Below are 13381 nucleotides of genomic sequence, written 5' to 3'. Positions count from 1 at the left end.
TAATAGTTTCGCTTCTTTTTGGGTGCAGAATCTTTTGGCGCGGGCCCGCAGGAATACGGCAACGCTGGAATATTCACACGGAAGGAAGCGCGACCATGTCACGTGGAGGGAAACTCATGCTGGCCGACGGATTGGGATCCGACGGTTCCCATGGACGAGGTACGGGAATGCGGGTCATGGTTTGTTTGTCGGATTCGCCGTCGATCTTATCTCGTTCCGACGGCTGGAATCCGAATCCTATCTGGAGTTCCATTTTGCTTGGTATCAGATGGTGGTGGAATCTTGGAATCCACCAATGAGAGCAATTGGCCTCAACTTTGTTCTTGATTTAACTTTGCTGCAATGGACCATTACTTGATTCATATTTGATGATTTGATCTTATATTTGGTAAGGTGCGGTTGGATTTTTTTTTTTTTTTTCCAAGTGCAGAGGTGTGGTTGGAATTGTATGCAATCACATCATACACATCTAGGTAGAAGGAGACTTGAACATGGTGTCGCCAAGCTGTCTTATTGTCCATGTTGTTTCTAAAGATCTTGTTATAGCATCAATGGTCACAGACTATATGTCGCCTTTTTATAAAGCTAGCTTTTTGGGCATCAAAATCAAATTAGAACTTATTCTCCATTATTTGCTTATGAAAATACTAGCTTGGTGGATGATGGAACATATGGAAATGAAATTAGGACTTGTTCTCCATTTCTTGCTTAAGAAAATACAGGCTTTGTCGAAGGCAGTGCAGTAGTAATCAGCTAGTTCTAGTTGGGAAGGAGAAAAAGAAGAAGGAGATAGCGTACAGTCTTTCGTAATGGAATGTAACAAATGACTTTTCCTATGGGGCAGGGAACTACTGAATTCATGCTTTACTAGCGCCCTTAAAATCAAAGAAAATAATTATTAGTTTCTAGAGATGCTAGCGAGTAAGCAAGAATTTTTCGCGCTTTCTTGTTTTTAGTAACATTTGACAGTTTTTTTTTTTTTTTTTGGTAATGTACACTTGACAGCTTTCAATTTTTCATGTGCCTGGTATTGGAAAATGTTTAAAAATCTCATGGTTGATTTTGAAAATTGGCTCATTTCCTCTGCAAATTGGATCATAAGTTTGCCCCCCATACAAAAGCTATCTTTTATTGTGTTGAATTACGATATTGCTTCCGAGGTAAGTGCATCCATATATTTTCCTGATGCAATCTTAAGATCCAATTAATTAGTTTAGCAGGTTGTACATTCATAGATTCTGGTGAAAATTGTTAGGAATAAGCATGCCTCGCCACTTAAAACATTGCAGCTTGAGCTTGAGTTTGGCAAAGGGAGCTGCGGTGAGTCTGAGATCATAGAATTAGGCTGCAAGAACAAATTCATTACAAAGCTTAGGAGTACATTTTACTGCTTAGGCGGCCAGCATATTCATGGAGAAGATGCTATCAAATGCTATTTTGGTGAGAATGATGGTGCCCAGCAACAGCTTAAGATGAAGCTTAGAGAGGTAAATTGACGCAAGCTGAGACCGAAGAAATCGAACCAAGAAAATGATCTCAAGGGGTGATCCATCAGGAGAAATCTCATCTGACAACCAAAGAGGAAATGATCACTGAGGTTTTGCAACTTTAGGTGTAAATCTGATTGGCAGTTGGCAGAGATGATGACATCTTGGTTACTTGGATCTCTGGTTTTGCAAGCCATCCTGATAAAATGCTGCACCCATAATTGACAGCATTTTGAGCCTGCTGAACTCAGCAGGCTTGGGCTAAAGCACTATGAAGAGGATCAAAGAGAAAGGCAGTTTGAAGGGATGGTAGACCCTGACAAGGTCATATAACAAGTAAATCAAACATTGGTAAGAGCATAGATATTTGTTTGGTTGTAGATTGTTCAAAGAGATTACGAACCGATGCAGTAATCACGACATCAGGCCCTTTCTTCTTTTTTTTTTATTTCTTCTTTTTTTTCTGGTAGATGTCTTAATATAATCATGTGAAAGAAAATCGGCAGCCAATGTATGCTACTCACTTGCCACTTTGTCTTTTATGGTTATTGTTTGAGTCCTTCATAATGCCTTGGCATATCTGATGTATTTTGGTTAATTGACATCTTCCTTGTACCTTACACTTAATCATAGTTCAGTCCAAAACACCCTTAGAGTTTTCTAAATCTTGTTCCAAATAGATTTTCATTTGGGCCATTATGCTGCCATGGTGCTTCTTGACCTTCCTTTTTTTCCAGCAAATGAACTGAAAAACCTGAGGAATCATTCAGACTTGTGATTGCAAATTTGTGGAGCAAAGCTGCGACCGAACTGTTTTAATATTTGTTGCGCAAGATATGTAGCACTTACTGAGGACATCTAGTTATTGATGTAAATAAAGATCAATAATATTGATATTTTAAAATTAAGGTCATGATCTATGAAATCATTATACTAAATTGGGTGGAGCTTGGAAGGCATTTCACCATGGTTAAACTTCTAGATGCTAAAGACATTTGGATAGAAGGAGATTTGGCAACAGTTGTTTCTTGAATAGGAGATTTGGCAACAGTTGTTTACCCGACATTTGGAGCACTAATTCTTCATGTGTTACTCTATACCTATTGTGCATTTATTGGGAGGGCAATCAAGCTGCAGACTATTTAGTGATAAATGCTATGAAAATGGCATTGGATTTTACTGCGGGTTCTAATTTTCATCCCTATCAAGCTTCACAGGAGCCAGCGGATTTACAGGCAAAAACTTCGACAAGCATGTTTGTTAGAGAGACGCTTTCAAACTTTAGCTTAGTTTTTATATTTATAGTGAATAAGTCAATAGCATATCTCCTTTTTTCCGAGTCTTATTTCAAGTATGATTTGTACCAGATTTAATACCCAAATTAGAGTGGGGGGTCATATCCTATATACTTCTAATACATTGTAAAAGATAGCCTTTTGATATATTAATAAAAATCCTCGGAGAGAGCTTCCTTCACCTAACAAAAGGTTCTTCAATCCAATTCACTCCAATTTGTATTGATTTTCACATCCCAAGATTAAAGAAAGTTTAATATATTTGGTTGCCAATCTATAAGAGGAGTTAGTTCCCTTTTTTTCTGCCAAAAAGAAAATAACTATGGTCAGTATCCTTTTAGAAGGGCCCAAGCACCAAGGGTTGGCTACTAATTAGACTTCAAAGACTTGTTAATTACATGAGCCATAGAAACAAGGAGAGCATGCCCTTGAACTTTTACAGGGGCTGTGTTCAGTCTCAACCATTCACTAAGAAAAGCTTACCACCAGAACAAAATGACATGGCCAAAGGAATCACATGATGACAAAGAGGGTTCTGATCCAGAGATGAGACCATGAATGATGTCTTGCATGCTTGGGCTGCATCGAGCCATCGACAATTACTGATACCTGCAATTAGCTGGCCTTAGATCATTTTATCATAGCTAACAAGATGTAATTGCATGCTTGAATTGCACCTGTATCATCTAACAATTTCCCTGATTGCTTCTAACTACAAGAGGTATGTAGCAAAATCATGCTTAAAAGACATTTTGCTGTTTGAATCGACTCGACCTATTTTCGCAGAAATCGGTTGCATAGTTGCGTTCTACATTCTGGGTTCCTTCAGCAGCATCTAATTTTTTTGGAGATGATGCTGGGTCCTTCAAAGATTGCCACGCTTCTGCTTAAGCTCAGCACTCTGCAACAGCCAAGGTTTAACTGGATTACCCGCCCGACGGTGTGTAGCTAACCAACCATTTATTTAAGCCTTTCAGGATCTTTTACCAAAAAGAAAGCACCCTGTAATGCTATTAGAATCACTAGGTATGTACTAAGATGATGATTCATGATAGTTCACTGGAAACCTTGACATTTCAATCTTGATGTGCATATGAAGTTGAAATGTAGACAGTTTAGCATTTGCTGTTCCATCAAATTGAAAATGAACAGTGAACATTACTTGTTACAGTTCCTTTTAATTATTTAAATTCTAAGCTGCACTACTCATGAGCCTCTGATAGAATACTTCAGGGAAATGGGGGTCAAGCTCTTCATATGGAGCTAATACAGAAGCTATTACAACAGAACATTTCTTTTGCAGGAAGTCTTCAGCCCCACATATCATGCACTCTCATTTTGCATAAAGCTCTCCGGCATGCGGAACCATGCAAGGCCTGGTTGGTTGCGCTGACCTGATCCTGGAATTGGAACTATGGGCCCCAAAGATATACGCCATAAATCGAGTATTATGGTAACAAGCATCGCAGCACCCAATGCATCGACAGCCACTCTTGGTAGGTCCCATGGTTCACCATTTTTCTCATCAACCCTGGATATTAGCAAAGATAGGATGAGCCAATGCTAACTATAAGCTAATCTTATGCCGATGGATGAAGTATGATGCAAGACAGATGGACGGTTAACAACTTTTTAGAAAGAACAGCGGATGACAATTTTAACAATGGTGCAGTCAATATATTTGTGTCCTGCACCTTGAGAAAACACGTTGGCCTGTTAGAGCCTTTGCAGAAAAAATTCTGAATGATTCTAAGGTGATGTTCTAATTAGTAAAAAGTTTTGGCAGATAAATCTGTCTCTTCACATACTATGACCTCCATGCGCATTGTGTCGCAAGTCAAAATGAGTCAGAAATACTTCCCATATGCCTCAGAGATAATGTTGAAACCATGTGTCAATTGAGTCCCAGATGACTTGCACATGACCTTCTGGTCTGTACGATTTGTGTCCCCATCAATTGATTGGTAAGTTAACAACATGTTTCCAGAGATCATATAACATTTTCCCCTACCCAAACTATTCATCTCCTTTAACTGTCATCTGTTGATCCTGTGACGAGAGAAAACTCCAAAAGGTTCTATATGATTTGCATTCCTATCTACAAAAGACTAGGTTAATACTTTACTAAAAAGGTTCATGCAAGAGATCACCCACCAAAGTTCAGTATCTTTTTACTTGATTTCCAAAAAATCTACCACTTTTAACTGTAGCTTTTTAGTTCTATGCAGACGGTGAAGCTGATTCCAATTTGGATGATCATACATGGGGTCACCTAACAAGTTCTTTTTTTTTTTCCTCTTGCTATCTCTGAACCATACCATCCACCATTCTTTACTGATTTCAATTGTTTTTTTGCAGAGACATTTCTGACAGGTTATCTATGATCCAAATATTAAAGCACCTACCCGTATCATGTCATATCTTGGGTACATGTATTCCTGCTGTTTCAGAATCATACCGGGGTGGACACCTCTATATCATGTGTGCTGATGTGTACTGATGCATAATGGATCATAACTTTGCATGTGTAGCTTCGATATGCATCAACACAGACCAATGTATAGCAGTATAGGCTTGTACACTGATCTCTCCTTTTAAACATGCAGTCCACCTCACTAAATAGCCTTCAATTTCGATCTAACTGATCACACTCTTCTGACCTCCCCCATTATTTTTCTTTTTCTTTTTTATTTGTTCACAACATCTTAAGGCCCATCTACAGAATAAATAATGATAGAAATGCCACTTAACATCAGACCAAAGTTAAAAAATTAGGGTGTGCACGTGCGTATGTGTATTACACATTCCCACAATAATGCTAGTATATGAGCTTCTCATAGTATCCGCAATATCTATAAACACCTATAATATATTTATAATATTTAAACATAATTATATGTGCCCTGTGATTTCTATCATGAATTTTGAGCTTATTTGCATTGCTCACATGTAAATAGTAATGTAACATTGACTCTTATAACAAATTAGAGGGCAATGCCCATGTTAAATCGCAATCAACATATATACCTAAGATGGTTTATGATCATGAAAGTTTAAAACTGTATACTTGTCTATAAATAGCAAAAACTAGTCTAAGGCAATTAATATTGACTTGAATAGAAAAAACTAACAAAAGAATATATTTTAGCATGCAAACATGCTTGTGAAATTTTTCCTTCTAGTTCATGCCAGGTGTTCACAAGATATGCCCACATATGCATACCACGTCACCCGCAATCAGCATAAGCATGACATACAATACTTTAAGCTTGATGTAGTCCCCATAACTAATTAAGAGGTATCCAAATTACAGCTTTTCTCCACCTTGAAGCTAAGGGTGACTATGGTTTATGTTGGGTGAGCTTAACATCCCAGGATGTGTGACCAACAATGGGCCAGACCCACAAGCTGTTATTCAACTATACCCAGCCAATAGCCAACCTGCCCAACCCACTTGCTAATTTCCTTAACCCTTTGAACAATGAAGATCTGCCCAATCCATTTATCCCCTCTTTCATAGTTGATATGCATAACAAAAGTTATTGAACATAATGTAGAGCAGTAGAAAATGTTTTGTTTTGAAAAAAAAAAGTTGAATAGATTTTCAATGTTACAATTTTAACATCATACAAAAGTATTTTTAATGTCATCTTTGTCATAAATAATGGCTAAACTGATCATGCAGGTGCTACTTATACCTGGCATGCAAGTGAAACATGCCTGTGGTGCCCTCATTTTAGCAGCCCAGGTGCAAAATGTTTGCCTCTACTCTACAACAATAGGTATTAAATAGTACCGCTACCATGACAAGAGGTATCTATCCAATAACACATTGGAATTCCAAATGCTCTAACTAAAAACAACAAACTACAAAAGCGAGATTTTAATTGTCTTTGCATATGAGAATCTACCCAAAACCAACTTGTTGAAAACCCCAAATCCATGGTCTTATAAATGTCTGTCTTTATGAACCAAGAAAATGTGTTAAGGACCATTTCCGAAGGGACATGCAGCCACATAGGTTTATCAGGCAACTTGATAGCCATCAAACTAACAAAAAGATGAGATTAGAGTATGATGGTGGATAGATCATTTCGGGAACAAGTTGGGGGCATGAGTCAATTTGTAACACAAGGAAATAACAACAGGCCATATGTTTATGGTGGGATATCCTTTGCAACTTCAGTGTTTTGTGATTTTATTTTGTTGTATTCATGTGATTTAATTGTATTTCAAGATCAAAATTTTGAGATGCCTTGCAACATCTATAACTAGCTTGAGAAAACCACATGGTGGAAAATTTTGGTGTGCTAGCTATAAGCGTTTTCCTCAGCACAATATAAGAATTTCATTTTGTTTTGTCTAGTTAATTTCACATTAATACTTGCTCAACATTAGGAAGTTCCAAATGATATCAATAGTCATGTAGGGCATGAATTTAGATACCTAACTCCATCTCTACATAGGATCCAATAACTTAATCAGTTATACCATAATTGTTTCTAGATAATAGGGTTTTTGCTTTGAATAAGACATATATGTTGGAACAACCAATCTTTAAATAAGTTAGCTTTAAATGATTTTGTATGATATTTATGTTGAAGTGTCATGCCGAATTATTGAAAAGGTTTTATGATGCTTAGAATTCTCTCCCTCCTATGATTGATTAAGCAAACTTACACTATTGTCCAACAATTTCTTTTCCTTTTCCCCCCTTCCTTAACCTCTTCTGCCTCTTTATCTTTCAGTTCCTATGGATGAATGCTTACATTATGATGCATGCTAAATATATGATTGATGCATGCAGACTGTATGCATATACATAAAGCACGAGTGCATCAATGCAACTCAAAATGCAAGTGTACGGTTAATGAATGCAGAGACCAAGGATCTTAGATCTCAATTTTAATTTCCTAGCAGCATTTATACACGAACCCATCAGATTGTAATAAAGCAAAGAGATACTGGATGATAGTATTGAAATACTACTTATGAGATGCAAACAAGTTATAATACATGATACATGATTTAAAGGCATGTTTTCCAAATTCCACAATAAATAATGAAAAAAAATCCCTAAATCAGCTTCTTACCTTGAAAACATAGGGAAGCTCACGATGAAATAAATTGCATAAAACAAGGATCCCACTTTGTACATCGAAGCTCGATCGACAAACTCATAATAAGGAAACTGCAAGAATTCAAATAATCCACAGAATATCAACATGAAGTTGTTAGTGCACAAGTGGTATTCAAGAACAGAAGTTATTTCTATGAATGGTCATGTCAAGGTGGCAAACATTACATGGTTTAATTCCACAGAAGTTTGCTAGAAGTGGTCAAATCATTAGCAACTTAACCAGAAAAAGCCAGTATTCAACTTAAAATGAAAAGGAGAATAATTAATTAGCAGAACTATAGCATTAACAATAAAATGATATAAGCATTGATAAACAAAAAATACACATTGCATAGACATGTCCTCACAGCAGGACAACAAATGCAATGATTGAAGATTTTATCCCATCATTAAAGTTTGAGTACCACCAAAAAGAAGCAAACTGTTGAAAGTTGATTTAGATAGCATTATAGGAAATGATGTTCATCAGTTGCTGCATTTCCGGAGTGTTGATGCTTATCCACTGTCACCTTGCATCTTGCAAGTTATAAGCATGCGAGCATTGTGTTTATAGTATGTTGTAAATTCAGCTCTGCTCTGACGGCTGTATATAATTCGGGCTCATTAACATTAGAAAACATTCTGCAGGCCTTATATACTAAACAACATCAACCAGTCCTTGCGTTGGTTTCAAATTGAAACTCACATCTTGCAAACTACAACCATGCGAATGTTGCATTTAACTTTCCATCGAACTTTGGATTCATTAAAATTTGAAATCACCAGGAATCATGTTAAAAGTTGTTCAAGAAATCATAACATGGAATGACAAATTGCATAAGCAACCTTTCTGGGGAAGGCTGCCACGAAGGCTTTGAATTTTTTAGGTCCAAAAATATTGCTTGCAATCATCCTCTTTCAAGAAAGTAAGCTTCAACAATTAGAAAGTCTTTCATATTCTAATGTAGGCCTAAATCAATTCTGTGAAATATGTTAAAATGATGTGTCAAATTAGTTCACCAACTAATATATAACATTGAATCCTAAAATCTATCTAAAAAGCCTTGCTTGAATATCCATTATCATACAAAAGCAAAATCCATACTCTCAAGGCTCAATAATGCTTGACAATGGAACTCGGAATGAAGCATAAACAAATATTACACATCCATGTTGCAGCCAGATTGCCATATTGTATGTGACATATCAAGCACATCTTCACATACTACCATGTCCAAACTTTCATTCAAATCAAAATATAAATGCACCAAAGACAACATATACAAATCTATATAAGAAATTGGATTTTGAAGATTTTAATCAATAAGAAAATAAGAACAAATTAATGTGATGAGTATGTTACCACATACATTTGAAATAGCTAATGTCTCCAAGTATGCTATGAAATAAGCAAGGGCCAAAATCCATGAAGCTTCGGTGACCAACCGAATTAGCTGTGGTAAGTACGCAATGGAGCGGCGTAGTCTACGAAGAGTTATGTTGGATGCCATGTGGTAAAATAGGAAGCAAGCATGAGTAAGAAGGAATGTTGTATGGGGTACCTGTAATGTAACAAATAGGAAAGGTTACATTGTTTTTTATAACAATCATCCCAGTATAAGATAACAATGATTATAATGACACCGATGACATAGTCATGCATAATCAATTCCAAGTATGATCATTTATAACAATCAATAACATAAGACATGAATTAATAGCAGAAATGGGGAAATATACATGCATGTCAGTCCCCATGAAAACTGACTATAACAAACTACATCTTTCACTTGTCCTTCCTGACTCACATAAATATAATAGCATCTAGCTGAGGCCATTAAACTATTCAACTACAAGCATAAAATACTGCTATTCTTAAATGCTATTCATAACTAAAGAGAACCACACAAGTTAGTGTTCACACAGAACTTTTTGAATCATTAAATTACATATCTTCATGTCTAATCATGAAGGGTAGCTAATAGATACTAACCTCTCAAGGTTCTGTTGTATTTTAGATTTCAGCATCAGCAACTAAGTTTAAAGCCTTGCTAAAAAAAAGGCTTTTAAGATTTAGGAAGACCAGGAGAAAGCCCATAAAAACATAAATATAAATAAAATAATCATATTACTAATAATAAAACGATGTGCATTACAGAGGTTCAACCTAAGAAGAAATGTCAAAGAAGGATCAATCAAATCCAAATAGTTAGGGTCTTGCTTGCTGGTTATGTTTTTAAATTATGATTAATTACATTTGATAATTTACCACATTTATATTTTCATGATGAAAAGTAATAAAGACCCCATTTTATTAATTTCTATCAACAATATACAATGATGACCAGAAAATAACAAAACTGGACACTGCATCAAGATCAGGACAAAAGCACTAAGCATGGCATCGCTATGGCTTGTCACTTACATTGTTCATTCTCCATGACGGAAAAGTATATGATGCTCCAAGTACAGTGAAGAAATAATGAGTCCAAAAGTAGTTCCCAACATAACTAAAAATTATTATCCAGAGATTTGCCTGCAGCAAAATAGAGACAGAAACCATTTAACGTCTCAAAAGTAAGCAGGCATGATAGAAAAGCAACAATTTAGGATAAGCTAACATCCCGAATAACAGTAAGGACATTGTGTGTGTCTGTATGTGAAGATCTCAATAGGCATTTCAAGAGGACTGGATTATTCAAGGTCACGTGCTCTGTATATTTAATATGAGTAATCCAAGAACTGGATTGTTTTGCTCAAACAATACAGCTGACTATGTTATAGTTGTATTCGAAAACATGAAAATCTAATTCAACATTGTTGCCTAACTCAGATTGCAAGGGTTTCATGCATAAAACTCATAGTTATAGTTGCAAGAAAGATTTTGAACCAGCAGACTTCATAGTTCCAACTTACAAGGAGTAAATAGCCCATTGTTTTACTGTGGTTGCAGGATTGTAATCTCCTCCATCCATCAATTCCTTTTAGCAGAAATTAAAGAATTATCTAGTGTACATTAGTTCCACATAACTGAAAGGAATAAAACTTTTTTTAACACTTCTTAATCTTGCGATTGTTAATAAAAACTCCAAAGAATCCTTGTGGTCATGGTTTGCATCATGAGTTAACTTAGATGAAATTTACACAATATAAAAATCGATGACAAGAGGTACCTTCAACATCTGTATATAGTAACCAAATAAAATAACTAAGTCATATGCACTAAACAAATAAAAATTCATCATTGGGCAATGAAAATGCAATAAAAGTATAGCCAAGTAGATACATTTCCACTGCAGTTTCCAGTCAGCCGAGTATCGAGAAACTGACCCCATTCAGTTTTCCGCAAAAGAAAAAATATGGAAACACTAAAGTGATAAACCATTAGGCAGCACAATCATTAAGTTAGATCTATGAAGAAAATAGCCTGCCGCAGTTTTCACTTATAATTCTCCTATAGCTTTTTATACTAGTTTTCATGGTATAGAGTTAGCCATGGAGAATCTGGCATACAAATGAATTTGCAAAGTTGTCAATAGGAAGTTCACTAATGTGGCCACACAGAGGTTCAAAAACTGAAAAGTTACCTTTACCCAGTACCGATCCTTCAAGCATTTGCCTCTGTCTGCCTGCAAGGAAAGAACAAATAATCAAACCCCTAAATACGCTAAACATATACTTAATCTAATTATCAAGGGTTATCCTGATTGTCATTTAGGATTAAAAGTTTAGAAGACTTACAAAAACTAGCATTAAAGAGTATAATGACCAAATTTATGCAAGTGGCCTGTTCGACTGATGATTACTAGAAAGACTTTTTTCTTTATTTTGTTAAAGAAAAAGATATGGTTGGCATAGCTTCCCATTTTATGCATTAGCTTCCCTCTTTCACTAAATCTTTATTTATTTATTTATTTTTGCATCCCATTTCTGTTTCTTGCATTGTTTTTTGAACTTCTTTGAGTTTGGCAGCTGCTGTTCAGATATCTAGGTAAAAGCAATAAGACATACTTGTTTATATTCCTCTTTTCTTTCACTATTGTTCAGCTTCATCACAAATCCAAACTTTCACTAGGTCCAGGCATGCCACATATAGATGGGCACTAACGTAAAACATGTGCAAAAAATACAGTATAGGCGCTATCTTGACTATCACTGAGATATGCAGTAGCAAATGCTTGTATTCCTGGTCGCTGCATTATCCCCGCAGGCAGTTTTTGCAGGGATAATGTACTTAAGATAATCACTTAGAAAAATGTACTTACGATAATCTACATAACCAACTAATCAATCTACCAATAGTTTACAGCAATACAACAAACAGTAAGACATATTCCATTTAAATGATGACTCTTTGTCAAAGATAGCATAAACTGACTTTGGATTTAAAAAATTGATGCTCCAGCAACCCAGAGATTTCACTCAAGAAGTCATTCAACTGGTTGTTGCAATTCTGTTGTCCCTTTTGAATTGGCATTAGAAAGTGTGCCATGTAATGAATGAAGCAAAGCGAAAGCTCTAGACAGCTGAATGACTTCCTCAAATGAGAAAGCACCAGGGCATTGAGCATCTATATTTACAGAGTAAAGAGAAAAATGTGCACCTCTCCAACAACAAAAATGGGTATCAGGAAAGCCGGAACCGCGGAAACCAACCCAAGAAGCAAATACTCCAATTCAGTGAATCTCTGCCATCACAATCAGTTCAGCTACAATGTCATTTTATAACAATAACATGCTAAGCAATGTTAAGATCAGTTCAAGATAATGAAATTATATTCATCCATCAACTTTTGTATAAATAAAAACAGTTTTTAATAATAGAATGTTTGCTGAGATGATCTTAATACACAATGTAGATTTGGTCTAGAAAACATAAATCCTTTTCACTTGAAAAAGAACTAAATTATCAGCTTATGAACAAAATTTTCCTTCAAAATCACATCAAGATTTGATCTTTTCTTGAATCCTCTCGAGGAACCAAACGACAGGAAGAAAAAGAAACAAAGAACGGATCTAAACCTCGTAGAGCTTGTAAGGAACCACGATCCCGATGGTAAGGGTGAGCCAGAAGGGAGTGTAGAGTAGAAAGAACGCCTCCCCCCATCTCTTGCTCGGATTCGAAGCAAGCCATAAGCTTTGGGACGCAGTGGAGCTCTCCTTCGCTCCTTTTCCTCCTTTAAGGCCTGCAACAATTGGGAGGTCAAAAACCCTAAGAAATGGAGCTCGACACTGGAGTTCTACGGTGCCGGGAAAGGGCTGCGTGGCGGCTTTACCTCCCATCTGTCGCACGCTTAGTTCTCTCTCTCCGACCGACCGGCCAGCAGCGGATCTCGTCGTGGACTGAGGGGCGATATTCCCACTTCCGCCGCCAACTGCCCTCTTCTCGCTTTTAAATCGGGGAAGGTTTCTTGTCACCTTCCGGTGAGGGGATACTGACGAATTGACCGCCGTGATCCCGGTTCACTCACTTCCTATCGA

General features: G+C 36.5%; 1 protein-coding gene across 1 annotated transcript; it reads right to left on the bottom strand.

The window, feature by feature from the left end:
* Positions 1-3831: 3831 nt before the first annotated feature.
* On the bottom strand, positions 3832-13308 carry LOC103708538 (cycloeucalenol cycloisomerase). The gene is made up of 8 exons (XM_008793501.3): positions 13177-13308; positions 12923-13086; positions 12505-12588; positions 11489-11530; positions 10327-10437; positions 9272-9463; positions 7876-7973; positions 3832-4313 (listed from the first exon to the last, which is right to left on the bottom strand). Exons 1-8 carry the CDS (start codon positions 13181-13183, stop codon positions 4106-4108), a joined length of 906 nt encoding a protein of 301 aa, XP_008791723.1. The 5' UTR covers positions 13184-13308; the 3' UTR covers positions 3832-4105.
* Between the last annotated feature and the right edge of the window lie 73 nt (positions 13309-13381).

The sequence above is a fragment of the Phoenix dactylifera genome, chromosome 10 (genome assembly GCF_009389715.1).
Source record: "Phoenix dactylifera cultivar Barhee BC4 chromosome 10, palm_55x_up_171113_PBpolish2nd_filt_p, whole genome shotgun sequence".
Classification (NCBI taxonomy): domain Eukaryota; kingdom Viridiplantae; phylum Streptophyta; class Magnoliopsida; order Arecales; family Arecaceae; genus Phoenix; species Phoenix dactylifera.
This window is presented reverse-complemented; position numbering and strand designations above follow the sequence as displayed.

Coding starts and splice junctions, on each gene's coding strand:
- LOC103708538 (XM_008793501.3), bottom strand. Junction 12,589..12,922: donor TTCCTTACAAGCTCTACGAG/GTTTAGATCCGT, acceptor TTGTGATGGCAG/AGATTCACTGAATTGGAGTA. Junction 4,314..7,875: donor AGCTTCCCTATGTTTTCAAG/GTAAGAAGCTGA, acceptor GCTAATATCCAG/GGTTGATGAGAAAAATGGTG.